The sequence below is a fragment of the Dermatophagoides pteronyssinus genome, unplaced genomic scaffold, assembly GCF_027571235.1.
Source record: "Dermatophagoides pteronyssinus isolate colony J.1.1.1.1 unplaced genomic scaffold, Derpt_VIB-CSIC_2022.12 sq0016, whole genome shotgun sequence".
NCBI lineage: Eukaryota > Metazoa > Arthropoda > Arachnida > Sarcoptiformes > Pyroglyphidae > Dermatophagoides > Dermatophagoides pteronyssinus.
The window spans coordinates 192796-215284 of NW_027461540.1; the positions used below are offsets into that span (position 1 = coordinate 192796).

Here is a 22489-nt window from a genome sequence, read left to right on the forward strand (position 1 = left end):
TCTTGAAAGCTATAATGTGTCTTAATCCTTATATACAAATGATAATTATTATTATTAAAATTCAATTGATAATTCTTAATTTTTTTTTATCAAATACAAAAAACAATCTAATTCTTAAATTATAATCAGTAGTGTACGAGAATGCTATTCGAATTGATAGTGTTTGTAATACACTATCAGTTCGTATACTATACTGCCAATTGTTATGGCATTTTGATGATAGTGTAATATCAATTAGTAGACTATACTGCCAAATGACATGGTATTTCAATATATTCAAATGGTACGACACTACCAATTCGTATAGTTTACTACCAATTGCTATGATTTTTTGATAGTAGTGTGCTACCAGTTAAAAAAAAGCTACGAACAAGCAGTGTAAACTACCAGCTGGCAGTGTTTTTTTCATTAGTGTGCACTACCAAATGAAAAAAGCACTACTGCCATTTTTCTGTGTGTTTCACATAGTGGGAATGCGTAGATCGAATCTTTATGCTTATAAGCAAAATAACAAAGATCAATATAGTGGCAGAGCTATATATCTCTATGGTGGTATTTTTTGTGTTTTGTTGGACAACCAAATTAAAGTGAACAAAAATTTCTTCTCATCATCATCATCATCCATTGATATCATTTATGATTTGAGTTGCTTTTTATTTTGTTTGTCAAACTTTGGTTTGAAAATAATGACGACGATGCTAATGATGATGATGATAAAATACCGTTAAACGACGACAACGAATATAACATATGGAACTTTCTTCGAAAATTCTTCAATTCTTATTCGGTACAGAATTTTGTTTCACAAACAAACTAAAAAATTGCACAATTCTTCGACTTCTTCTTTAAAGAAAATTAAATTCTAGTCAGAATTTTTTCTTTTATTTGTGGACAGCAAATCTGTAAGTCAAAGATTTTTTTTTTTGATTGTAGTTATGGTGATTAAAATTATGTTAATTTTGTTGTCATTTTTTTTTGCTGTTGATTACCACAAAATCACATCGCATTTGCAATCATCGTAGTAAAGAAAAAGAAGAAAATAACCACCCCCATCACAAGTTTATTTAGTAGTTTTTTTTTGATAGAAATTCAATGATAATTTGAACTGAAAACCAAAAGAATGGCTGAATTATTTTCATCAACACAATTACCACCGACAATATCAACAATGTCATCATCATTGTTACCATCATTGACCGGTGGTGGTAGTAATGGTGGAATATCAGCTGCAGCCAAAAACATTACACAATTTGTTGAACATCCGGGTATTTTTTTACAATCATCATCAGCAAAAATTATTGCCGGTATTTTTGCATGGACAGCATTATGTATAACATGTCATCAGGTAACGAAAAAAAAACATTCGATTTCAATTCGAACGTTCGAAAATTATCGTTCCTTTCTTTTTTCTAACCCTTTCCTTCCTTTTCGGTCCCAAAAGATTTATCAACATTTAAAATATTATACAATGCCATCGGAACAACGTTGGATTGTTAGAATATTATTTATTGTACCAATTTATGGCCTGGATTCATGGTTTAGTTTGTTATTTTTTCGAGATAATTATTATGTTTATTTCGATAGTGTTCGTGATTGGTATGAAGGTAATGTTTGTTTGTTTTGGTTATTTTTTTTTAAATTGTAATGATGATTTTTTCGGACATTATAGCATTTGTAATCTACAATTTTTTAAGCTTATGTTATGAATATCTTGGTGGTGAAGGTAATATTATGTCGGAAATACGTGGAAAACCAATACGTTCTAGTTGGTATTATGGTACATGTTGTTTAACTGGGAAAACCTATTCGATTGGATTTTTACGTTTTTGTAAACAAGCAACGTTACAATTTTGTGCTGTTAAACCAATAATGTCATTTGCTGTTTTGATTCTGCAATCATTTGGAAAATATCATGATGGTGATTGGCGTGCTGATTCTGGTTATCTTTATATAACAATGATATATAATATATCAGTTTCATTAGCACTTTATGGATTATTATTATTTTATCATGCAACAAGAGATTTGCTTAGTCCATTTGATCCTGTTTGGAAATTTCTTACAGTAAAATCTGTAATATTTTTATCATTTTGGCAAGGTGTTATTTTGGCAATTTTTGAACAAGCTGATATTATTTCACCTGGTATGTTTTTTTGTTTGAATCTTTTTAACTCTTTTTTTTAAAAAAAATGACTTATTTTGGTTAAAAGTTTTTACATGGGAAGGACAAAAAGCAAGTGCTGGTACCGTATCGGCTGGTTATCAAAATTTTTTAATTTGTATTGAAATGTTTTTTGCATCATTAGCATTACGTTATGCTTTTCCACATGGCGTAAGTTTTTTGTAAATCAAAATTTATTTACTGATTTTCAATCGAAAATTTATCATTTTTCAAACATAGATCTACAAAGGAAATTATTCAACCGATACACATGGTCGTTCGGTTACAATGCAAAGTATTTCAAGTAGTTTGAAAGAAACAATGAATCCTCGAGATATAATGAATGATGCTATTCATAATTTTCATCCAAATTATCAACAATATACACAATATTCATCAAAACCAGATACAAATCATCATCATCATCAATATGGATCATCGTCATCACCAAAAACCAATAATGGTGGTTCGGGTGGTGAATCAACCATAAAATCACCAATCATAAATGATTCAAATACAAATAATAATTATAATAGTGGTATGTCTGCTATTGGTAGTTCGATAGGAAATAATAATTCGGGTGGTATGGTAACATTATCGGCTGCTAATCCAATGGTTTCATCATCATCAACGGTTACAACTGGTGGTAGTGGTGGTGGTAATTCAAATTTACAATCGAAAACTGGTAATGATAATGGAAATGGTAAACCAATTACAACACTTGGACCAAATTATTCGGAAAAAACAACATTATTAAGTTCGGATGATGAATTTCAATGAAATTTGTTGTTTGAATTTGATTTGTTATTGTTAATTCAAGATATGGAAGACATGAAAGTGATGATGATTTGCATACAACAACAACAACAATTTCTTTGTTTTTTTTTCTGTTTTTCTTTATTTCACCAAAAAAAAACAACAACAAAACTAATCAATTTTTCTGTAAATATTATTTTCTTTTCATTTTTCAGTTAATTTATTCTGTAAATTTTCTTTTCAAATTTCATTTAATTTCTTCGGTTCTTTTCTTTTTAATTGTAGAAAATACATCAAAAGTTCAATTCAAACACGAAAACAAAAACAAAAAAAATCACACTGATTTCACTCAAATATATCACATCTTAAAATTGTTTTTTTTCTCTCATTATCCATTCATTCATTCATTCAAATCTGTTTTTCTCTGTTTTGTCAATTTTGTTTGTTTAAGAAAAAGAAAAACAAAAAATTTAATTTAATTCCAAATCTTCAACGAGAAAAAAACCACCCGATCGAAAGAAATTTTGTTGATTTTTTCTTTTCGAATAAAAATTTCATTTGAAATGCGCATGTCGGTTTAGAATAATGAAATTCCTTATAATTCCACCATCAGGCGCCAGTATCAATCAGATAAAGTGATATATTAATGATGATGATGATGATGTTTATTTTTAGACATTTATCAACATCATCATTCGTCATCATTATTATTTTCTTTTCTATTAAAGACTTTGATTAAAAGAATAAATTATTATTCTTAATTCAATTTGGTTTTATTGAATTTGTTCATATTATATAATAATAATTTTTATTGTTCAATATGGTTAATTCGAATATAATCAACAACAACAACAATATTGATGATAATCAAGCAACAAACAATAATTCAAAGAAGAAGATGATGATGATTAATGGTAATAATGTTGTTGTTGATAATAATAATCGTTCGATCGAATCATCATCAATAAAATCCGAACAACAACAACAAAAAGTTGACAATAATAATAATAAAAATATAACCGATGAATGGCCTTATGATGAAAAAGATTTATTTAAAATTGCATTAAATTTTTTCAAAGGTAAAAATCGAATGATAATTTCCGTATTTTTTACTTTTGTTTCTTTTTTTTTACTTGAAATCGAATAGAAAATGAAGGTAAAGCTTTTCATCCATCATATGATCAACGAAATATGTTGGTTGCATTAACATTACAGGAAAAATATGGAAAATTTAATGAAGGAAAAGCAATACCATTAGGAGCTTTAGATTTTGTTGGTCATGATCGAAGGTTTGTTTAATCGGATAATCAATTTTTGTTCAATTTTTTTTCTGATTTTTTGTAAAAAAAACCAAATAGAAATGCATGGATTTCCCTCGCGACAATGTCATCGGATGAAGCTCGTCAACAATTCATACAATTATTGGATAATTTATGTCCATTTTTTCGTTCATATTTAATTGCTGTTCGTTGTGATATTGAAGAAAAACAAAGAAAACAATTAGAATTAGAAGAATTGAATAGGAAACAGTTGGAACAACAGGAAAAATTTCGTGTTGAGGAAGAGGCTCGTTTGAAAGAAGAAGAAAACCGTAAACAAAATGAAAAACAAAAGTAGGTAGCATTGTTGTTGTTGTTGTTTTCGGAATGTTTCATAATTCAATTTGAAATTTTTCTGTTCTGTTCTCATCATCATAAAGACTTGTGATTAAAGAATTGCTTAATCGTCAAACAATCAATCAATTTACTATATATGCACAACAACAATATCCTGATAGTGAAGAATTACAACAACAACTTATTAAACAATTACAAGAACAACATTATCAACAATATATTGAACAAATGATGATGGAACAACAACAACAACAGAATGGACAATTATCATCATCATCCATATTAAATACAAATAATAATCCTGTACTAAATGTTGTTGATAATGGTGATTCAACAGAAAATAATCATCATCATCAGGAATCATCGAATTTGGCCAAATTATCATTGAATGGTGATCATAATAATATTATTGATGAAATTAATTTATCATCAACATCGATGCCAAATGAAGATCAAGATGAAGGTGATGGTGAAGATGATGAGGAAGAATCAGATGATGATGATAGTTTATCCAGACAAATAAACAATGCATCAATGTGGACTCGAAAAGATTTAGTTGCTTTTAAAGATTCAGTACAATCAGAAGGTGGTCATGGTATTATTAAAGTTGGTCATGGTGAAATTGCAACCATACGTGTACCAACACATGATGATGGTAGCTGTATATTTTGGGAATTTGCAACCGATCATTATGATATTGGTTTTGGTTTATTTTTCGAATGGAATTCTTCGCCTGATAGTCAAGTTTCTGTTTATTTTAGTGATAGTGAAGATGATGAAGAAGAAGAACAAGGTAAACTTTCTTACTTTTGAAATAATAATTTCTTCAATTTTTTTCATTATTTCTAATACCATATGGTTTAGAACCATCAACCACTGGACATGATGTTGAAAAAGGAACTAATCGTATTGTAAATTCACGACCATCATCTTGTCGTCATGTTGATGGTGATGGTAATCATCCACCGATAAGTGCAATCATTCCAATATATCGTCGTGATTCACATGAAGAAGTATTTGCCGGTAGTCATATTTATCCGGGTAAAGGTGTTTATCTTTTAAAATTTGATAATTCATATTCATTATGGCGTTCAAAAACATTATATTATCGTGTTTATTATACAAAAGAACCTTAAACGTCAAAGAAGAATCACTGAAAAACCATTTACACATGTTATCTGTAATTATACAAACAATCAATTTTTTTTACCGACAGCAAAGTATTTATTATTTGTAATTCAAATGGAAAAGCGGGAAAAATGCAATGAACATTTGTAAATGAAAAATGAAGTTGGAAAATTATTATTATTATTATAAAATTGTTGCACGCCAAAAACAAACAAAACAAAGAAAAGAATCGATGTATTGATACAAAAAAAAATCATTGTGTTGCTTTCGATTTTTTCATCGCTTTCTTTTTATCTTTCTTTTTCAAACCATAAAGATTTCCTTTTAAAAGATTTGAATATGCTTGTTGAAATTTATTTACATCTTTTGCCGAAACAATGATACTAATTTTTCTTGTACGATCATGTACACGAATTAGGCATTTATATTCTTTTGTTTGTTGTTGTTGTTTTGGTTGTTCATCTTTGTTCGAATTTTTCGGTAATTTTGATTTTTTCAATTTTTCCGTACGTGGTCGTGGTTTTGGTTTTGGTGAATTATCAATTCGTTTCATAGTGATATAAATTGAACCACCTTTCATTTGATTTGTATAGAATAGTTTACTCATTTCACTAAGAAACTAAATAGAAATAAAATGGAAAATTCATCAAAAAAATTATTTCGAAAAAATTTTACTTTTTTCTTACCGTTTCACTGTTTGTTAGAAGCATCTTTTTTTTGTAATCTTCTTTTTAATTTGACAACGACAAAATCTTTGAAATAAAATTATAAAATTTGGAAAAAATTTTTTTTAAAGGAAAAATTGATTTGTTGATATACACACGGATGTTGCGTGGCTCATGTGTTGATGATGAATATTTAAATTTAACGAAATTTTTCCGTTAGATGGCGTTCGAAAAGTCAAATCGAATGGAAAAACATGCTTTGCTGAAACAAACACAGCTGAATCGAATATTCTTGAAACGAATTCTTATCGGATTTGAAAATGAATTTCTAATGTGAAAATCATCATTATGGTTTTTGTAAATGTTATTCGTTGGGCTAATGTAGCCCGAAATTTAAAAACAACAACTTTATCAACGGCTATTAAATTAAGAATCAATAGACCTTTAATACCAGCTGCACAAATGAATTTAGATGATTATCAAGATATTATTAGTGAACAAAATATACCGGCAATACGGCCATGTTATCCATGTTCATCGTTTTATGATGAAACCATATCCAAATTTGTTAATCGTGGACAACGTAAAGGACAACGTATAATGATGCGTGAATTATTACGTGAAACATTTATGATTATTAAACGTATTCAATTGACAAAAAAATTGAATAATTCCGGAAATAGTAATGGTGGTGAAGAACAAGAAGAAGTCGTTTGCGATCCATTAGTAATATTTCATCAAGCAATTCGTAATTGTATGCCATTAATGATAACAAGACCGGTTAAACGTGGTGGTGCTACTTATCAGGTACCATTTCCTATTAGTGAAAAAGAATCGGAAGAACTGGCAATGCGTTGGTTATTCGAAACAGTTGTTGAACGACCACGACCACGGAAACAATTTTTTCCGGAAATAATGGCTCGTGAATTGATCGATTGTTATTATAATCAAGGTAAAGTTGTAAAGAAAAAACAAGATATACATAGACAATGTGAAAATAATAAAGCATATGCACATTATCGTTGGGGTTGATCGATTGTTGGATCAAACAAACAAACTTTAAACATCCATCGATTATCATTAACAACAAAAACATATAAAACATATAAAAAACATTTCTGCGTAGGTGTATAAACTCTATACAAACATAATTTTTTATTATTATTTGTCAAAAAAAAAATTATTATTATCCAACATTCATTATCATCATCATCGTCATCAATAATCATTATTAAATCAATAATAATAATAATAATCCGTTATAGAGAGTGTTGTAGTTGGTTAAAGATGATAATTAATTAAAGAAGAATTTTTCAGTTTTTGTTGAAAATATTTACATTTTAAAAAAATCGACAATATTTTTTTTTCTTGCTTGTGTTTTAAAAAAAACCATATGGAATGAATTTTGTTTTGTTTGTTCACTTTATATTCTTTGATTCGTTTTTTGTTTGTTTGTTTTTGGTTGATTTGTGGATGGATTTTTTTGTCGTTTGGCTTGATTGAATTTATTTTTTTATTTTTGTTTTTTTTCGTTTTAATAGTTTTGGCGGCTTCCATTTTCCAATGATGTGTAGCGACATGAGAAAGAGTGAAAAGTATAAAATCTGGATTTTGGCAACAAAAAAAAAAAAAAAAGTTTCACAATTTTTTTGGTTCATTGGAATCCCGGTAAAAAGTTTTTTCATGTTTTTTTTTCTTCTGGTTCGAAAATTGAAAACAAAAAAAAAATTCAATTTTCAATCAAAATCTTTTTCAAAACCTTCAGCCACTGTTTGTAATATTAATTTAATGATTATATTATAAATGTTGGCCATATTATCTGTATAACGTTCTTGTAATACTTCTTTTACGGCTTCGATAAATGGTTTCTCTAGTTTCTGATGGTTGATGGTTGATGATTGGAAAATGTTTTTCGTTTTTTTAAACCAAAGTAAAATCGGATTTTTCAGGAGAAAAACGGAGAAAAAGAAAGAGAAATTAATTGAACAAATTAGTTAGTTTTTTTTACGGGATTTTTATCAATTAGGAAAGAAAGAAAAAAAAATTGAATTAAATTATCGATTATCGAAGATTTATCGATTTAATTGATTGATTGATTTGCTTTTTTCTCTTGTAAAGTACAAATTAAATCAAAGAGAAAAATCGATTCATCTAAATTACCAGTCGGTCACATTCAATCGGTAATTTTTTTTTGGTTGCCAACAAACTATCCTATAGATTCGGTTTTTTATATAGGAATTCAAATTATTGAATGTTTTCTTTTCGCACTTTGCTTGTTCTGCTGGGAAATGAAATGAAAAAAATTTTTGCTTTGAATCAATCGATCGATCCATAATCGATCCATGAAAAATTGTCAACAACAACAATGCACGCATATTTCTATTCTATTCAATTTTCATTTGATCAAACATATTTGATGATTGAAATGACTGACGTTATCATCCATATTGATCAATGTTGTGAAATGAAAAATCGAAACTTAATAAACAAAATCTATTGTGTGTGTGTGGTTGAATCGATCTACACTAAAAGTATTAACCATAACATAAGAATATTCTTCTTTTTGAATAGAGAAAATTCTTTTCAAAAAAAAGAAGAATATTCTTCATTTGAAAAGAATTGAAAAGGAGATTATTATCAAAATGAAATGAATATTATATACACTTACCAAAAAATTTTCTTTTTGAAAACCAGGAATTTTTCGATGAAATTTTCCTAAATTATGTAAATGATGAAAAAAATAATCCATATCATCCAGCCCATTGATCATTTCATCTAAATTGGCCATTACTTTTGTTGCATGTTCAGCTAATTCCATACTTTTTAATTGGCTATCTTTTGTTTTTAATTCTTGAAATTTTGTAAACAAATTTAAAATATCGGGTGTTTCTTCGAATAATCTTTTTACACCAAAAAAAAAAAAAAAACAAACAAACAAAAAAGAATAAAGACCGGAGGGAAAAAGAGGGCAAATAGAGAGACAGAAAAGAATTCAATTAGCAGAATTAAAAAACAAAAATTCTTGGTTAAATTAATTTTGGGGGGGGTTAATTCAGTCTACTCACTTGACAAACATTAAAACGCCTGTCATTTCCATTTCTCTTGAAATTCCTTTCCATGATTTGGAAAGATTAAATTTTTGTTTGACAGTTAATGGTAATCTTGGATCAAATGTTTTATTACCAATATTTTCTTCCGTTTCGAATGGATCTAATGATTTTTGTCTTCTTGATGAATTTGAATCATCACCACTTTTACTTAATGGACAGCCCATTTTTTTTTTTCGTTTGTAATTTTGTAATTTTTTGGTTTGAAAATTCAATTAGCTTTCTCCCCGGAATAAATATGCAAACAGGAATTTGTTTGTTTGGTCGACGAATTTTTTTCTATTCAAATTTTGATTATGAAATGAATTTTTCGTTTTGTTTTTGCTAGAATTGAATTGAATCGCTGGACAGAATTTAAACAAAAAACAAGAATTCTAAGGGAATTCTTCTCGGAAAATTCATAGGCACAATGTTTGTTTTGTTTTGTCAGTTTGTTTTTGTTTTTGTTTGTTTGTTTCACTAATCATTGATGATGATTTTTTTATTTCATTAATGATGATGATGGTCACTCTGTCCGTTTTTTGTATTTGATTTTTTCTCCACTATTGTTGATTGAAATTCTCTTCGTTTTATTTGATTTTCGGTTATTTTCTGTCGTTTTGGGTTTTCTGGCGTTCTTTTTTTTCTTTTTTGGTCGAGAGGTCAATCGATCAATCGATCAATCAATCAATCACGATTCCCAAAGTGGAACAAAAAAAAAAAAATGATATTTGGTTTTTCGTTTGTTGATGGTTAAAAAAAAGACAAAATGAATAAAATTGATGATTCATTTAAAAGTCAACAACAACAACAACAATAACGTCAACAAATGATAATCAACAAAAATAGACGAAAGAAAGAATCATAAAGAAAAATGAATCATTGAATCGATAATGATGATGATCTAGAAACAATGAAACACTGAAGAAAAGAAGAATAAGAAGAAGAAAATGAAAATGAACAAATCATTCATTCATTCATTGAACACACGATTATTGAATTAATGTTTTGTTTTGTTTTGTCTCATTTGATGATGATGGTTTGTTGTTTTGTTTCTCTGTTGTTATATGATGATTAATTTTTTTTGTTCTGGTTCTGGTTTGGGTTTTTGTTCCGGTTTTTTCTTAAGGAGAAAAGAAGAATATTCTGGTTTTCTTGGTTGTTGATTTTTCTTGCCTGATAATGGGCGTATGTGTGATTCGTAACAATGAAACAAAACGAAAGGAAATCTATTCGGGAAAAATCTTTTGGGAGGGAACCCAAAACAACAGCAAAACAAACGAAGATTTATGATGATGATGATGATGAAAAAAATGTCACAATTACAATTCAACCGTAATGATGATGATGATGATAATATTAGATAATTATTATTGATGATAAATAAATATTATCTATGATGAACGAATCACAATATTACAATATCGAAAACAATCGATATTCGATAGTGATGATGATGGCAATGCTGAATAAAACGGGTTAAAAAAAGGTTTTTCCGTTCGAATTTTAAATTAGTAAAAATATTTTAAAAGGTTTTTTGTTTTGTTTGGTACGTCGTCGTTCAAATCAATAATCAATGATCGACAACAAAAACAACAGCAGAAAAATTCATATTTCTTTATTTTCAATCAATCAGTTAAAACAAGTTACGTTTTAACGAAACAAAAACAAAAAATTGATCGCTAAAAATAAATGATGATGATCGATGAAAAACGAAACGAAACAAAATTCATTAAAGATGACGGTGTCATTTCAAAAAACGAAAAAAAAAAATATTGTGTACTGTGGCAGTAACAAAAAATGTTTAAAGTCTTTTTCAAATGGAAATTAATTGAACTGAATTTGAAGAAAATGAATGAATCTTTACGTTTATCGAAGAAATATATGTAAGGAAAGAAGAAGAAGAAGCATCATCAGATGATATGGATATTATCATCATCATCATCATTTGAAAAACACACATACACACACAGCATCATATAATTTGTAATCCAAAACGAAACGAAACGAAATGTTCATCATCAACACACACACTTTTGATGATCTTTTTTTGGTCGAATCTCTCTTGTTTGATTGATTTTCTCTCACTGGAAGCCAAATAACATCTTATTTTTTCCCAGTGCAAATTTGACAAATGTGAATTGAATTGACCGATGATTTAAAAAATGTTGCTGGTCAATTTTGATCGGGTCAATTTTAGGTTTGGCTGTCAAGTGTTATTTTTTTCTTGACCGAAAAAAATGGATTAACCCATGAAAAACATCTTTGAAAAACAAGTGACAATCTTTTCAGTTCACCAAAGAAAAAAAAAATTCACTGAGCATCGACGAGTATCTGATCTGATGACTGGAATCGTGCCTCTCTCTTACCACCGTTTCTTTCATACCTGTATGATGATGATGATTATTGATGGTTGATTTTTTTTTCTTCACCAAAAACAAAAATGGTTATCTTTCAATTTGGATTCTTGACGTACAACAACAACAACAACAACAAAATCTATCATCATCATCATCATCCACATCGTCGTCGTCGTCTTTTTCTTAGCATAATTTTTCCATTCAAAATTCATTCATGTTCAGATACTACTACAGGTATCTTGTATCTTCGAACATCTTTTTTTCTCTTTTTTTCATCATGAAAAAACAACACAGAACAGAACAGAACAGTTGCAGATATCCAAAAAAAAATGATTATTATTTTGTTTTTATCGATTTCTTCTGCCACTTTTTTCTAACAAAATACTTTTAACAAATCCACCGAACAAAACACAGGTATCGATGATGATTGTCCAATAAAGTTTGTCGATGTTCAAATATTCAATGTTGCTGTTGTTGTTGTAGAATATCGAAAGAACGAAGAGAAACGAAATGAAATGAAACGGAGAGAGAAAATAAATTCATCTTGATCTTTTCAAGGCAACATCACACACACACTTTATAAACACACCATTTCAAAAAAGAAAAATATGCCCCAAAGCATTGATAATCTACGAATCATCAACAAAAACAGCAGAAAAACGATGAAAGAAAGATGAAAACAACATTCAATACATCATCGACAACAACAACAACAACATTATTATCATCCAAATGATATTATTATTCGATAATTCTTCAAGAAGAGGTTTCTTTTTTTTCACATTTTTACATTTTCAAAAGAAGAAGAAGAAGAAAAAAATGTATTTTTCCAATTCCAATTCTCCTCTATAACCCACACACACATACATACACAGACAGAACACATAGTATTTTGGAGGAGAAAAGCAAAGCAAGCAAGAAATTTCACATTGACAAAAAACATTCCAAAACATTAACATCAAATAACAACAACAACAAGCAAAATGATAAATTAGAATAAATTCAAAAAGGAAAAAATATAAGATATATACATGATGTGTGTGTATTTGAATAGGATGGATGTTTTGACGATGATGATGATGATGATCGTCGTCTTGACTCATCGGACATGGATATATATCTTGAAGATTGTTTGGTTGGTTGGGGATATACAATACCGATATTATTCCAAATTTTTGGAAGAAATGAAAAAACTTGAAGAAGTCGTTTGTTGTTTTTTTTTTTTTGGTTTTCGTTCGTTTGTTCGTTTTTGTGTGTTCCGTTCGATTCAGTAATCTTTCTATATCTACCACATACATCCTATATAGATAGATATAGATATAGTATACTCATTAATGAAGAATTCTTTTGGAGAGTGCGCATTGATAGAATTCGAACGTAAAGAATTCGAACACAGTAAAAACATTCGAATTCGAATTCTGTAAGAATTTTTCTTCTTTTTTTCCCAATTTCTACAAATGAATTTGACATGGAATTCATCATCATCGTCATTAAGCGAGATTTATATAGCGAGAGAGAGATAGAGAGAAAGAATATTCTTTTTATTTACAATGAATAAATTCCTAATTAATTTAAATGTCAAAAAAACAAAATAATAATGATGATTCCGGTGAAAAAATTATTAGCATAATATTGATGGTGATGATTTGAATTTTGTCAACAAATCTCTTCTTTTTGTTTTTGTTCTGATTATTTTTTTTTATATAATAATAATAATATAGATCAAGTGTATGTTGTTTGAGAAATAATATCTATGATGAGTGTTTTTGTTTCTTCAGAATGAAATTCGAGTAATGAACAAAAAAAAATTGACCAAATCAAACAAAAAAGATTTAGTTGCTATTTTTGGTACGTACAAAAAAAATTGTCGACATTGTTTTTGGTTTTGTTGACATTTTTCGTTGAGAAAATAAATTCTTTTCTTCTTTTGTCGAGTAATCATTAGTATTAAATGTCAATGTTTATAAAAAGAAGAAAAGTTTTAGATTTTTTTGACAATCATTTCGCCATCATCTTGATCATCATCCGAATCATCATCAGAGACATCTATACCCAACCAAAGATCATGTTTTTTGGCCAATTTTTTTACCGGTGGTAGCGATTTATTATCGTTTGATTGTTGTTCGTTTTTATCACATTGATCATCCGATGTTGATGATGAAGCGGAGGACGTTGAATTATCCTTCGGAGAATTTTCTGTTTCCAACTTTCTTTTACCCGATGAACTTTGTTGCTGCTGTTTTTGTAGACCTTGTTCAATTGATTCATCAATAATATCCGGAATTTCGGTACGAAATTTTTCAAATTCTGGATCATCATATTTTGCAGAACTGGGTAATAAATTTCCTTCGGCAATTTGTTTTAATTTTTCACGTTTTCGTTTTTCTTCTTCTTTTTTACGATCAGCCTGTTTTTTTATCCATTCTTTTATACGTTTTTCTTCATTAACATCACGTAATCGGCGACCGCTTAGATCACGACATGCTTCACGATTTGTTGTTTTTTCAATCTGTGCACCAATTGCACGAAGCATCGATCCAAAACCACCTTTACCACCAGGTATCGGTATAAATAAATGAATAAAAATATCCGTTTCACCATCATTAAGATTTAAATTATCGACAATTTTTTTCCCATTACGCAACACATCAAAATCGATCGATAATGATGAAAGATTCTGAAAAAGGATAATAACAATGGTAAAACAAATTGAATTTCGAAATTTGTATTTTCCCCAAACAAAAAAACATACCTCTTTTATCAGAATTCGACGTTTCAATTCATCCAATCGAACAATCGACGAATCTTGTTTATTCAATATTTCCAATACTTTATGTTGACGATCAAATGGTGATTTATAGATAATATTCATTGTGATGATTAGCTGGATTAATTAATTTTTAAATTTAATTTTAAAGAATTTTTAAATCAAGAATTCAAAAAATAATCTCGAAAAACAAAACGGATTAACCAACAACGCGATTCGAGTGTTTTGAGTTTACGTTGGTTCGACGTTCGATTTAATTGATTGAGCAATCGAATTATGTTCCGTTCAAATAAGACAGTACAAAACGTGTTTACCATCGATCGATCACGTGATTGATTCGGATGTTTTTTCTTTAAAGAATTAATTTAATTAAAAAACAAAAAGATGTTTTTGTTGAAAAATTCCATCATCAATAAATTCTATCCAGTTATTTCACGATCAATTCACTTGACATCAATAAAACTGGCACGTGATATAAAACCATGGAATGTTGGTTTGGAAGGTGAATGGCGTAAAGCAAGATCAAAAAAAGTATTAAAATTTGATCTACCGGATTTTGAACAAATCCGGTCGGATACAAAACTGACGCCCGAAGAATATGTATCCAAATTGAAAGAAAAAGGTATAGCACCGCCAAAACAATATAAAGAAAAACCTATAGTCGTAACGACGACGCAAGGCGTTCTCGATCCATACGTTCCGCCTGAAGGTGATGGTAAATATTCGATTCTTTCGAAAACGGTAAGCGGTTCAATCATCAAAGTAATTTCAAGGTTAAAATATCTGTTCATTTCTATTTTGATGGCAGGGAGTTGGACAAAAAGCACAACACATAAAACAAAAAACAGCATCATTTATGGCATTACGTAAGATAAAATCCTATGAAGATAATTTCGATCTACCAACATTTGTTGATGAAGCCAAGGATATTTATATTAAAGCACATGAATTGTTGGTTAATTGGAATAATCCTGATAACAAGGAAAAACTTCTGGATTATGTAACCGAATTTGCCTATCCGCTAATGACATTTCAACGTGATTTAAAAACAATACGATGGTCATTCATAAAATTGAATGATATCCCGGATGTAATACAGATTCGAACACAATCTTTGATTGAAAAAACCAATATGTTTTCACAGATTACGGTTCGAATGAATAGCCGTCAAATTCTGGCAATTTATGATCGTTTTGGTCATCTAATGTATGGTAGTGATGTAATTGTTAAAGATGTTTTAGAATATTTAGTTTTTGAAAAAAATATTTCCGATTTTAATGGACGATGGCGTTTACATGCAAAAATCCTACCAGATTGGATGCCACCAAAAGATCCAATACGAAAAACATTTATTCGTGATCCATTACCCGAACCACCAAGTGCAGAAGAATTACGTTTCGAACGTGAAGGTATTATTAGTGATGAAAATAAAGAAGAAGAAAAAGATCAAGAAAAACAACAAAAAATCGATAAAATCGATTCTACCCCCATCACCGCGGCTTAGAATTCTTTTTTCTAAATCCGTTTTTTCGATTTTGTAAATTTTTTTTATTAGATAAAAATTAAAACTTTAAAATCAAAAATCTTTTCATTAAAAAAATCTTGTTTGATGGATGTGGGGACATTCATGAATGATATTATCATTTATCGCATGCATGATTATTATTATTATCGTAAATACTTTCTTTTATTGCTTAATCCATTTTGATTTTTGTTGTTTTCAAAATCCTTATTTTTTTAGGGATTATTTACTTAATCGATTGATTGATTGATTGCTGCTGTTGGTCTTTCTTTTGTTTCTTTTGCAGTGTCATCGTTTGGTCTTCATCCATCCATCAATCATCATTGAAAATTACTACGACATAATAATGATTCGAAATTATCATCAAAAATGTTTTTTACGTATGATTTTTCAACAAATTCAGGCAAGTAAATTTCCATTACCATTCGAATCTAGAAGAAATATTTGTTTGAAAAATCAACGGTTGTTTGTTGTTGATCGATCGAACAATGATGATAATGGTGGAGATTCTTCTTCTTCAACGACGACGAAAACTTCACCAAATTCAAAATTATTATTGGAACAACGTTTTGAAAAATTTCGTGATGAAGATTCACAAATAATATTCGATGATTTGGATGATTGGTTTAATCAGAAACAAAAATCCATTCGAAAGATTAGAAAACAGAAAACATTCGAATTGAGCAGAGGTCGTGATGGTGTGTTCGATTTGAATGAAATGATTGAATTATTACGCGAAGAAAATCTTCAGGATATCGTCGTAATCAAGGTGCCCAAAGTGTTAAAATATTGTGATTATATGATTATCTGTACGGCCATGTCGAAAAGACATTTGAAAGTAAGTTTTTTTTTTTTGTTCGTTTGATTTTTTGCTGAAAAATGTTTTCCTCAATTCCATAGACTTTCGTTGAAACATTAAACAAACTTTACAAGATGAAAAAAAATCCACAAGATCCATATCTAGATCTGATTGATAAAAGTGATGATTGGCGTTTAATCGACATGAACAATCTAATTGTTCATTTGTTTATGGAAAAAACACGTGATTATTATGACCTCGAAACATTATGGGCAATCGGATCGGAATTTGATGATAAAATTCAACATCGTCAACAACAACGTTCGGAAAATATTGTTCAAGATATTCTTGATCGTCATTTTGCCACGAAATCATCATCAATCGAATCATCATCATTAGATAAGAATTAGTCCAAAAAAAATTCATTTGTTTTTTACCTTAACAAAAATTGTATAAAATTAAAAATTAATTTGAAATTAAAATCATACAGGTGATGATCATTTGGTCGATAATGTTTGCCATTGTTTTTGTTGTTGATGATAATGTTCGATGTAACCAAAATGTTGACGATGTCCATGTTGATGTGGTAAATACCCGACCAAATTTCCTAATAATGATTGCCGATGATATGGGTTATGGTGATGTTAGTCTGCTTGGTAATCATTCTCTACCGACACCAAATATCGATAGAATCGGCCAGGAAGGAATGATATTAAATCAACATTTAACAGCAGCATCAGTTTGTACACCAAGTCGTTCGGCATTTCTTACCGGACGTTATCCAATTCGTAATGGTAAATTGTTGTTGTTGTTGTTGATTATCTTCAAAAAAATTCACCTTTAAAAATTCAATTGCTTAGGAATGACGGCAGCCGGAAAGAATCGTGTTTTTCTTTTTGTTGCATCATCAGGTGGTTTACCACCCGAAGAACTGACCATAGCCAAATTATTAAAACAACAAATCGGTAATGAATATCGTACAGCATTGATCGGGAAATGGCATCTGGGTAAAGATTGTTCCCGATTAGATGATAATTGTCATCATCCAAACCAACATGGTTTTGATTATTTTTTCGGTATCCCGTTGACAAACCTGAAAGATTTTGGTGATGATGGTCAAAGTGTTGTTATATCATATTATCCACATTTTTATTTACTGTTAACAATGATCGGTCTGTTAGGAAGCACTCTTGGTTTAATGATAATCATTCGATTTCAAAAATCATGGTTAAAATCATCAATATTGATTATTTTAATATCAATAATATTACCCGCATTTACGGTTATATTTCAGAAAAATATTTCCATTTTAAACGGTGTTCTTTATCGTAATGATCAATTAATTGAACAACCAATTCATTTGAAAGGTATAACCAAAAGATTAACCGATGAAACTGAACAATTTATTCGAAATACAATTGCGCAGAATCAATCTTTTTTTGTTATTCTTAATTTTATTAAAGTTCATACAGGTAAAGTTCTTTCATTCGATTCTTCGATTCTTGAATTTCTTTGATAATTTTCCAAAGTTTTTTTCTTCATTTTTTTTGATTTGATTAGCACTTGTACCATCGGAAAAATTTGAAGGAAAAAGTCGTTATGGTAAATATGGTGATTGTGTTCTTGAATTAGATGATGGTGTTGGTCGAATGCTCGATTTATTGGAAGAACTTGAAATTGTTAACAAAACATTTACATATTTTACTAGTGATAATGGTGCACATCTGGAAGAAGTTGATCTTAATGGTAATCCGGAAGGTGGTTCAAATGGAATTTATCGTGGTGGTAAAGGACATGGTGCAATGGAAGGTGGTATTCGTGTACCAACATTTTTACGATGGCCAAATGTTTTACCAAAAAATTTGACAAAAATTTCCCAAGCAACATCACAAATGGATTTATTTCCAACCATATCTGCTATATTAAATCTTACATTACCCACGGATCGTATTTTGGATGGCCGTAATATTTTCCCGCTATTAACCGGTGAAAACCATACAAGTCCACATAATTTTCTATTTCATTATTGTGGTATTTATTTACATGGTGTACGTTATATCGAAGATAATGATCATGTTTGGAAAGTTTATTTCTATCAACCAAAATATAAACCACAAGAAGATAAATGCCTGTTTGTTTGTATGTGTCACGGTAAACTGGTGGTTAAACATGATCCACCTCTGATTTATAATATTGCCCAAGATCCAACTGAAATCAACCCTATTGTTGATTCAAAAATACGTTCAAAAATTTTACGAAAAGTTACAAAAGCTGTACAACAACATCGATTATCATTGAACACAAATATTGAATCACAATTTTCATTTGGAAATTCCATATGGAAACCATGGTTACAACCATGTTGTAGTTGGAAATTTTGTCATTGTTAGCCAGTCAGTCAGTCATCATTACGTTTTTCTACCGAAACAAACTTTTTATAAAACTTTTTTAATTACAAATTTTTTTTTAAATGTTACGGTCTTTCATAAATTTATAATAATAAATAAAATAACCAGAGTAAAAATTAAAATAAAAAATCTTTAAATTCTAATGAACCAAAATCAAATGATTTGGATTTCCATTCGAGATTTTCTTTTTGAAATTTTTCGAAAAATTCTTCCCAGATGAAATTCTTTTCAGGTTGTTCAGGATTCTGGTGGGATTCGGTTGTGACTCTGTCGTCGTCGTCGATGATCATTTCGGTCGATTCTGTTGAACTAGTTGAATTTTCATGATAACGTCGACGATTCTGACGACGTTGAATCACGTGATTAAACAGAAATTCTTCCAAATCATTTTCGAATTCTTCTTTCTGACGGAATTCCATTCGAATTCGTTGACAATTTTCTCGTTGATTGCGGATATTCCGTAGAAATTCGATTAGAATCGACAGAACCGAAAACATTTGTTTCATTAGTTTTTCAACCAATCGGAATATATCACATAATAATTTTACCATTAAATTATTATTGGAAAATGCTGATTCTTTATAATCAATTTTTTTCATTTTTCTTAACATATCATATGCTTTTTGTATATCATCATATTTGGACCATAATTCCGGGTCGATTTCGGGTGATTGAAAAAAATCTTGAAATAAAAATAATTCTTTATTGAATTTGGGTATAATTCTTTCATTTTGATCGAAATGTTCAGTAATCTGATGGCGCCATTCGTGAAGATTCAGAAGTTTTATCAGTATTGGGCGAATGTCTTGATCATCATAATCATCAATGGCGCCACCATCTTCCGGATTTTGTTGATAATTTTTCCATAATAATTTTTCCGAAAAATTTATTAATGAAAATAACTGATTTAGTTGATTGAATAGGTGGGAATTTTCATTTTGTAATTGATTAAATTTTTGTAATGAATTTAGTAGGCAACTTTTTAATGTATTATGTATGAAACGATATTTTTTCACCGTTTGCCGTGCTACAAACACTGAATTACGCCATGTTAATTTTAAATCATCATAATCATCACCATTACCATCATCGATACCATCAACATTCATTAGCATTTTTTCAACACGATTCGGTAGGCAAAGAAATTTATAAAATTCTTGATAACTAACTGGTTTTGAATAATCAAATAAATTTATAACGATTGGATTATAACGTTCAAACCATGAACGTGGTTGATACCATGTTTGTATGATTTGTTCGCCAATCTGTTCGGAAAGTTTATCACCATTTTGATAGAATAAATATTGATTTTCGGGTATTATATCTGAATAGGAAAATATTTTCTCTTTCAATTCTCGAAGTTGAGTTTTTTCATTGATTTCCAATGTAAATGTTTCATATGAACAAATTGAAAATATTTCAATGATTTTTTTATTTGTTATCTTTTCAATTTCTTTATAAGCCATTCGACCGCCACGTTTTTCCGGATCAAATTGTAGGACCATCTATATTTTAACCGGGGAGGGGAAAAAAATCCCAAATGATCAACGAAGGGTTGAATAAAAGTTTCATTAACACTCACCTTCAGCCATTGTTCTAAATCCGATTTAAAAGTATTACCAATATGATTAATTGGGGGGATTTCTTTTGAATAATAAAAATTTCCACCCATATCATCAATTTCAGTACAAATATCATCCGGTTTTTTTCTTCGTATTGCATCCAATACTTCTATTACAGGATGATTAGGTAGAAATGGTCGACGACCGGTTACGATTTCGAATGCAATAACACCAAAACTCCAATTATCAACTGATGATGTATATGGAGTGGTGAGGAAAAGTTCTGGAGCCGAATAGGCAAACGTTCCGACAAATGAATTTGCTGATGTTGTTTCCGACAGCTGTTTTGCAAAACCTAAATCTGTTAATTTATATAAAATCCTATCATTGGGTAATGGTTGTAAAACGATATTTTCCGGCTTCAAATCACGATGTACAATATTCAAATTATGCAGACAATTGATTGCCGAACCAATTTGTTTCAAAATCTCTCGAACTTCTTTTTCACTTAAACCACAACAATTTCCCGATTCATTCAAAACTTTACGTAAATCACCACCACTACAATATTGCATTGCTAATATTGGTATACCATTATTGATTGATAATTGTTCAAATTCTTTTGGTAATTCTAATGCTTTTACAACATTTTCACAATTTAATTTTTTCATTAATTTTATTTCTTGTTGCCATCTTTCATTGTAATAGGTTCTGCGGGTTAAAATTTCAATGGAAAATGAATGAAGAAAATCAATGAAAATCATCATCAAAACAAGCAAACTTACATTTCTTTTTTACTAAAACGTTGAACATCCATATAGCTTTGTTTCAATGCCAATTTTTCATCCGTTTCTTTATTAACCCATAATGTTATTGTTGCAAATGTACCCGAACCAAGTGTTTGGACACGTTTCCAATTTTCAATCGAATCTAAATCATTTAAAAATTGTTGTTGTTGTTGATGTTGAAATGGATTCATCATTTCCGAAGAAATATTTATTTTTTTTTACGTAAATATCAATATTGCGGTGGTGAACTTGACTCAATCAATCAATCACAAATCAATCAATCGATCAATAGCTAATCAATCACAAAACAATCGATCAAATCAATCACAAATCAATCAAATCGATCAAAAATCAAGAGCAACACCTGTTGAATCAAAAATCAAAAAATCAAATGACTGATTAAAGATGATGAGCATAGTGTTAATGTGAGTAGAAAAACAAACAAACAATCGAAAAGAAGAAAATAATTGTACTTTTGTAAGGTGTTAACAACAACAATTAACAATGCTGAAAATTAGAGAAATTACATTGTCGTCGTCGTAGTCATTTAAAAAACGAATCAAAAAATAAATATCATAAAAATTTGATCATAATGATGATTATGACAATGTTGGATGGCAATGTGCGTGTGCAGGTGATGGGCAAAACCCTTGAACAACAACAACTACCGATGATGATAACAATGGTTATTATTGATTTGGAAGGAAAAAGGTGAATAAAATATGGAAGAAAAAAAGAAAACAATGTGATGCAATGGATGCAATGTTCAATTCAATTTGTTTTAAAACGAAAAACAAAACAAACAACGACAACGACGACGACGGCAATTTTACCTGAGTATTATTGTTTGATTATTATCATCATCATCATT

The 22489-nt window shown here is 29.4% G+C and overlaps 9 protein-coding genes across 10 annotated transcripts; 5 read left to right on the forward strand and 4 right to left on the reverse strand.

The window, feature by feature from the left end:
- Nucleotides 1-560: 560 nt before the first annotated feature.
- Nucleotides 561-3485, forward strand: Tmep (Transmembrane endosomal protein). Its single transcript, XM_027342583.2, has 6 exons — nt 561-902; nt 1023-1345; nt 1442-1604; nt 1670-2143; nt 2211-2332; nt 2402-3485. Exons 2-6 carry the CDS (start codon nt 1121-1123, stop codon nt 2939-2941), a joined length of 1524 nt encoding a protein of 507 aa, XP_027198384.2. The 5' UTR covers nt 561-902; nt 1023-1120; the 3' UTR covers nt 2942-3485.
- Nucleotides 3486-3610: 125 nt separating this feature from the next.
- Nucleotides 3611-5995, forward strand: LOC113792672 (Golgi resident protein GCP60). The gene is made up of 5 exons (XM_027342585.2): nt 3611-3996; nt 4065-4206; nt 4276-4530; nt 4617-5326; nt 5398-5995. The coding sequence occupies exons 1-5, from the start codon at nt 3738-3740 to the stop codon at nt 5667-5669; spliced, it is 1638 nt and encodes a 545-aa protein (XP_027198386.2). The 5' UTR covers nt 3611-3737; the 3' UTR covers nt 5670-5995.
- Nucleotides 5915-6522, reverse strand: Srp14 (signal recognition particle 14). Its single transcript, XM_027342588.2, has 2 exons — nt 6348-6522; nt 5915-6280 (listed from the first exon to the last, which is right to left on the reverse strand). Exons 1-2 carry the CDS (start codon nt 6369-6371, stop codon nt 5915-5917), a joined length of 390 nt encoding a protein of 129 aa, XP_027198389.2. The 5' UTR covers nt 6372-6522.
- Nucleotides 6523-6556: 34 nt separating this feature from the next.
- On the forward strand, nt 6557-7532 carry mRpS7 (mitochondrial ribosomal protein S7). Its single transcript, XM_027342587.2, has one exon. It carries the CDS (start codon nt 6675-6677, stop codon nt 7356-7358), a length of 684 nt encoding a protein of 227 aa, XP_027198388.2. The 5' UTR covers nt 6557-6674; the 3' UTR covers nt 7359-7532.
- Nucleotides 7533-7935: 403 nt separating this feature from the next.
- LOC113792693 (neuroglobin-like) lies at nt 7936-9696 on the reverse strand. Its single transcript, XM_027342609.2, has 3 exons — nt 9392-9696; nt 8995-9226; nt 7936-8203 (listed from the first exon to the last, which is right to left on the reverse strand). Exons 1-3 carry the CDS (start codon nt 9598-9600, stop codon nt 8063-8065), a joined length of 582 nt encoding a protein of 193 aa, XP_027198410.1. The 5' UTR covers nt 9601-9696; the 3' UTR covers nt 7936-8062.
- A 3107-nt stretch (nt 9697-12803) lies between these two features.
- LOC113792701 (splicing regulator SDE2) lies at nt 12804-14789 on the reverse strand. Its single transcript, XM_027342616.2, has 2 exons — nt 14525-14789; nt 12804-14449 (listed from the first exon to the last, which is right to left on the reverse strand). Exons 1-2 carry the CDS (start codon nt 14642-14644, stop codon nt 13754-13756), a joined length of 816 nt encoding a protein of 271 aa, XP_027198417.2. The 5' UTR covers nt 14645-14789; the 3' UTR covers nt 12804-13753.
- Nucleotides 14790-16174, forward strand: mRpL45 (mitochondrial ribosomal protein L45). Its single transcript, XM_027342614.2, has 2 exons — nt 14790-15280; nt 15348-16174. Exons 1-2 carry the CDS (start codon nt 14924-14926, stop codon nt 16041-16043), a joined length of 1053 nt encoding a protein of 350 aa, XP_027198415.2. The 5' UTR covers nt 14790-14923; the 3' UTR covers nt 16044-16174.
- On the forward strand, nt 16130-19384 carry LOC113792690 (steryl-sulfatase-like). Of its 2 annotated transcripts, XM_075822378.1 has the most exons (5): nt 16130-16212; nt 16281-16464; nt 17351-17654; nt 17721-18332; nt 18421-19384. In XM_075822378.1, the coding sequence occupies exons 2-5, from the start codon at nt 16408-16410 to the stop codon at nt 19248-19250; spliced, it is 1803 nt and encodes a 600-aa protein (XP_075678493.1). In that variant the 5' UTR covers nt 16130-16212; nt 16281-16407; the 3' UTR covers nt 19251-19384. The 2 variants fall into 2 exon arrangements, with proteins under 2 accessions (XP_075678493.1, XP_027198407.2); XM_027342606.2 differs by lacking the exon at nt 16130-16212 and having other exon boundaries at nt 16243-16464.
- IKKbeta (inhibitor of nuclear factor kappa B kinase subunit beta) lies at nt 19290-22483 on the reverse strand. Its single transcript, XM_075822370.1, has 3 exons — nt 21616-22483; nt 20851-21541; nt 19290-20773 (listed from the first exon to the last, which is right to left on the reverse strand). Exons 1-3 carry the CDS (start codon nt 21810-21812, stop codon nt 19385-19387), a joined length of 2277 nt encoding a protein of 758 aa, XP_075678485.1. The 5' UTR covers nt 21813-22483; the 3' UTR covers nt 19290-19384.
- Between the last annotated feature and the right edge of the window lie 6 nt (nt 22484-22489).

Bases quoted from the DNA above. Each gene is read 5' to 3' on its own strand.
- LOC113792701 (XM_027342616.2), bottom strand. From the start codon at position 14,644: ATGAATATTATCTATAAATCACCATTTGATCGTCAACATAAAGTATTG. The intron at 14,450-14,524 runs GTATGTTTTTTT...ATCCTTTTTCAG, and splicing joins GTCGAATTCTGATAAAAGAG to AATCTTTCATCATTATCGAT.
- Srp14 (XM_027342588.2), bottom strand. From the start codon at position 6,371: ATGCTTCTAACAAACAGTGAAACG. The intron at 6,281-6,347 runs GTAAGAAAAAAG...ATTTCTATTTAG, and splicing joins TTCTAACAAACAGTGAAACG to TTTCTTAGTGAAATGAGTAA.
- LOC113792672 (XM_027342585.2), top strand. From the start codon at position 3,738: ATGGTTAATTCGAATATAATCAACAACAACAACAATATTGATGATAAT. The intron at 3,997-4,064 runs GTAAAAATCGAA...GAAATCGAATAG, and splicing joins TGCATTAAATTTTTTCAAAG to AAAATGAAGGTAAAGCTTTT. The intron at 4,207-4,275 runs GTTTGTTTAATC...AAAACCAAATAG, and splicing joins TTTGTTGGTCATGATCGAAG to AAATGCATGGATTTCCCTCG.
- LOC113792693 (XM_027342609.2), bottom strand. From the start codon at position 9,600: ATGGGCTGTCCATTAAGTAAAAGTGGTGATGATTCAAATTCATCAAGA. The intron at 9,227-9,391 runs GTGAGTAGACTG...TGGTGTAAAAAG, and splicing joins GGCGTTTTAATGTTTGTCAA to ATTATTCGAAGAAACACCCG. The intron at 8,204-8,994 runs GTAAGTGTATAT...ATCAACCATCAG, and splicing joins TTCAAAAAGAAAATTTTTTG to AAACTAGAGAAACCATTTAT.
- Tmep (XM_027342583.2), top strand. From the start codon at position 1,121: ATGGCTGAATTATTTTCATCAACACAATTACCACCGACAATATCAACA. The intron at 1,605-1,669 runs GTAATGTTTGTT...CGGACATTATAG, and splicing joins TGTTCGTGATTGGTATGAAG to CATTTGTAATCTACAATTTT. The intron at 2,333-2,401 runs GTAAGTTTTTTG...TTTCAAACATAG, and splicing joins GTTATGCTTTTCCACATGGC to ATCTACAAAGGAAATTATTC.
- mRpS7 (XM_027342587.2), top strand. From the start codon at position 6,675: ATGGTTTTTGTAAATGTTATTCGTTGGGCTAATGTAGCCCGAAATTTA.
- LOC113792690 (XM_075822378.1), top strand. From the start codon at position 16,408: ATGATTCGAAATTATCATCAAAAATGTTTTTTACGTATGATTTTTCAA. The intron at 16,465-17,350 runs GCAAGTAAATTT...AAAATCATACAG, and splicing joins TGATTTTTCAACAAATTCAG to GTGATGATCATTTGGTCGAT. The intron at 18,333-18,420 runs GTAAAGTTCTTT...TGATTTGATTAG, and splicing joins TTTTATTAAAGTTCATACAG to CACTTGTACCATCGGAAAAA.
- IKKbeta (XM_075822370.1), bottom strand. From the start codon at position 21,812: ATGATGAATCCATTTCAACATCAACAACAACAACAATTTTTAAATGAT. The intron at 21,542-21,615 runs GTAAGTTTGCTT...TTTAACCCGCAG, and splicing joins CGTTTTAGTAAAAAAGAAAT to AACCTATTACAATGAAAGAT. The intron at 20,774-20,850 runs GTGAGTGTTAAT...GTTAAAATATAG, and splicing joins ATTTAGAACAATGGCTGAAG to ATGGTCCTACAATTTGATCC.
- mRpL45 (XM_027342614.2), top strand. From the start codon at position 14,924: ATGTTTTTGTTGAAAAATTCCATCATCAATAAATTCTATCCAGTTATT. The intron at 15,281-15,347 runs GTAAGCGGTTCA...TTTTGATGGCAG, and splicing joins ATTCGATTCTTTCGAAAACG to GGAGTTGGACAAAAAGCACA.